The 3,152-nt window shown below is 39.9% G+C and overlaps 1 protein-coding gene across 2 annotated transcripts; it reads right to left on the minus strand.

Moving 5' to 3' along the window:
• Positions 1-243: 243 nt before the first annotated feature.
• LOC145129886 (S-type anion channel SLAH2-like) lies at positions 244-2,900 on the minus strand. 2 transcript variants are annotated; one of them, XM_079064713.1, is made up of 5 exons: positions 2,760-2,900; positions 2,395-2,513; positions 1,839-2,309; positions 978-1,748; positions 244-883 (listed from the first exon to the last, which is right to left on the minus strand). In XM_079064713.1, exons 2-5 carry the CDS (start codon positions 2,497-2,499, stop codon positions 458-460), a joined length of 1,773 nt encoding a protein of 590 aa, XP_078920839.1. In that variant the 5' UTR covers positions 2,500-2,513; positions 2,760-2,900; the 3' UTR covers positions 244-457. The 2 variants fall into 2 exon arrangements, with proteins under 2 accessions (XP_078920839.1, XP_078920840.1); XM_079064714.1 differs by having other exon boundaries at positions 2,395-2,516; positions 2,760-2,898.
• Positions 2,901-3,152: the final 252 nt, after the last annotated feature.

Here is a 3,152-nt window from a genome sequence, read left to right on the forward strand (position 1 = left end):
TGGATGGATAACGAAACACAACGTGGTAATTTGAGTTCATATCAACACTGATGTAAAGTTAGGGACTTAATTTCTTTCTTAACGTTCTTTCAAAAACACGAATAGCGTGAGTAGTACCAAAACCTATGAGACCAATCCTCAATACTAATAACATTTTCAGATGATAAAAACAAATAATTCAAGAACAAAATTCACCTAAAAATATATGATAGGATCAACCAAAAACCAAAGCGACCAAGTAGGTACAATGAATTAAGTGTTGCTCAATCATTGAATAGAATGGAAACATACAACTAATAATAATATCGTAACATTATTACACCAAATTTACAACTCATCAACATTCGTAATCTACTATTCCTTTCACACACAACTCTTTCACTCTTGACATCCAACATCATCGAAACTTGGAAGCCCAAGTTCCTCCATTGTCTTATCAGCGAATCCTCCATCTATTTCACGGCAACGGAACTTGGCTTTCAACGTCTTTGGTGCAATTTTCCTCTGTGGATGTGGGTTCCACAGAACCCTCCACATCGGAAGTCACAAATTTAAGGTAATGTTCAATATCTTTCTCAGTGCTGCCGGTCCTCCGGTGGAACCATTTCCGAACAGTTTTTGGCTTCCGATCACTTATGGCAATGGCGATGTCATTCGGGAAGAGATCTCTCATCACAAAAGCATGCAGAATTGTGGTTATCAGTAGGCCGAACACTGTTAGGGTTGCAATTACTGTGAGAGTAGTTGATAAAGATTTAGTGACTATGTTTGAGACTTCGTTTGTGTATGTAATGGTTGCAATTGCAGCTCCGGTCATCGGAAAAGTATATGCCCACCATGCTAACGAGAACTTGAATCCTCTGAAAAAGTTCACTCGAACTGCCTGTAAATTATAAAAAAGTTATTTAATTAATTTCCAATTAAAAACAAAAAATTATAATCAACTTGTAGATTTCTTTTTCGAAAATGAAACGAACCAGTGAGAAGTAAAGAAACATGGCGATGAAGTAAGCGAGACGAGACCCATAATCGAAGGATCCATTGATTTTCGCCCACGCCATTGAAGCAACACTTGGAGCAGCAACAAACAGAAAGAAAACAGGATGAAGCTCTTTTGGTAAAGTTTCATTGGTCGGAAGTCTCTGATACAGAGTCACGAACAACACCGTGTAGTGAGCCAATCCGACGGCGAAGAAGAAGATCGGACCTTCTTTTAAACCCATCGACGCACCCAACAACGCCCCGACGAAGTTTCCGACCACCGATAAATGATTAGACGGATTCGCCACCTTGGATAGCCTCCGCTGCCCTCCGGACATCCATTGCCCATAAATCTTGAGCTCCAGGATGAAAATGGGTGTCATAAGGACATACCATAGAAAATGTGGTAGATTTGTGGTCACCGAAGGTGGAACTCCGGAGGCCAAAAACAGTAATGCGATCCACGGAGCGAAGAAGAAATTGACTCGAATGGGATGGTAGTATTCCCGACGAACAGCTTCGAAATAAAGAACCATTTTCAGAAGGTAAGTCGAAGCCACAACCACGAAAAGAACGACTGATATGCACCATAGAATTAAGTTCACATGCGGGCTTATATGAAGGAAATGTGTGGAAGGCGTTGACGCCAAATTCTTCCACATGATCGCTTGACTGCTGACACCGAGGCATATACCGAATGATGAGATCGGATACCGGAGAAGAAACGGCCATTGTTTGTCGTCGGGAAGAATTATTTCCTCCGATGGCTGTTAAAGAAGACAACACAAACTGTTAAAAACTGAAATAATTTGATAAACTTTCAACCGGAGGAGGGGAGAGTCGAACATATTACGTACCCTGAGAGTATCCAACTCTGGTCCTTCCAATGCATCGAAATACCGATCAACGGGCAAATTTTCGCGGGGGGTGTTCACCGGCGGCTGATCAGTCGGTGGTTTTCCCCGTAAAGTGGAGAGATTTCTCTCGAGTTTACCTGACCAAGTTTTGAACGAGTTGTATCTTTCGTCTTTTAATTTTTCGATTCTGGGGTTTCTCACAGGCAGGTTGGGGGATTTTCCGGCGGCTACAGCTGCTTCAAAACCGACGCCGGTGGGTATGGGTTGAGAATGGAATCTGGTGGCGTGATTAGTGGTTGGTAGATGACTCTTTCTGTCGAGTTCAACGTCGGGACTGAATGCAACTCTTTTGGGGGTTTGCAGGTGGGTTTTCATCGGAGATGGTGGCATGCTGATTGAAATCGACGGTGTTATATGGTGGTTCAAGTGAAGATTCGAGCATTCCCCTTCGTTATTATTTCCCCCAGAATCCTAACAAAATCAAACAACAAATTCAGTAAATTTTCAAGAACATTAATGAACACATTTCTCAAACGATTCAAATAAAAAAACATACCATAAGTGCAAAATCAAATCCAGCAATTTCGTTAGCATCAATGGATCTGATTAGCGATGGGATTGCTTCCTCTTTCTTCATTCCAATATCTTGAGCGACTTCCATGGCAGAAAAATCTCCTGCTACAAAACAAAACTTCATTCGTCATGATTCATCAAGAATCAACTCGAAATTAAAAGTTAAATTAAAGATTTCTTATTTTATTAAGTGGTACAGGACTCCGATGTCATGTTCCTGTTTCTTTGCTCATAAAAGACGATAACTTTGACAGATCAGATCAGTGTTCTGATGCAATCTATGGAGCTAGATTTGAAACTTAATTAGGATTGTACATTTGCGGTAAAATGTGTATAAAAGAGTTGTACCTTTAGCTTTCACCAAGAACAATTAGATGGGGATGATTTCAAAATCAAAATCAAATTGTCTAATATGGTTGCAGTTCAAAGAGACAAGAAGGTCAAAGAAATTGGGAGAAGGAAAGAAGAAGAAGAAGCACACATCTCATGTGGTTGTATGTGAAGCTTTATATATACTACGCTCACTCCCTTCTTTCTCATAATCTTCCAAAATGCAATATATATTTTTTTAATATAAATTTGGAACAATAAATAAACAAAGTGAGAAGTGGGACCATTCCAAGTAACTTATTTTCCCCAACACTCAAAATGATTCTTTAGGCCATCTTGGATGTTGTTTCTTTTTCCTCCACCAGCAGTAGTGTCATTTATTTCAAAAACAACGGTGAATTTGGAATAAAA

Source organism: Lactuca virosa, chromosome 8, assembly GCF_052849685.1.
Source record: "Lactuca virosa cultivar CGN04683 chromosome 8, Lactuca_virosa_CGN04683_v6, whole genome shotgun sequence".
NCBI classification, from domain to species: domain Eukaryota; kingdom Viridiplantae; phylum Streptophyta; class Magnoliopsida; order Asterales; family Asteraceae; genus Lactuca; species Lactuca virosa.

Excerpts from the sequence above, each read along its gene's own strand:
- LOC145129886 (XM_079064713.1), bottom strand. The coding sequence starts at position 2,499 with ATGGAAGTCGCTCAAGATATTGGAATGAAGAAAGAGGAAGCAATCCCA. Across the intron at positions 2,310-2,394 it reads GATTTGATTTTGCACTTATG|GATTCTGGGGGAAATAATAA; the intron begins GTATGTTTTTTT and ends TGATTTTGTTAG. Across the intron at positions 884-977 it reads TGTTTCTTTACTTCTCACTG|GCAGTTCGAGTGAACTTTTT; the intron begins GTTCGTTTCATT and ends TATAATTTACAG.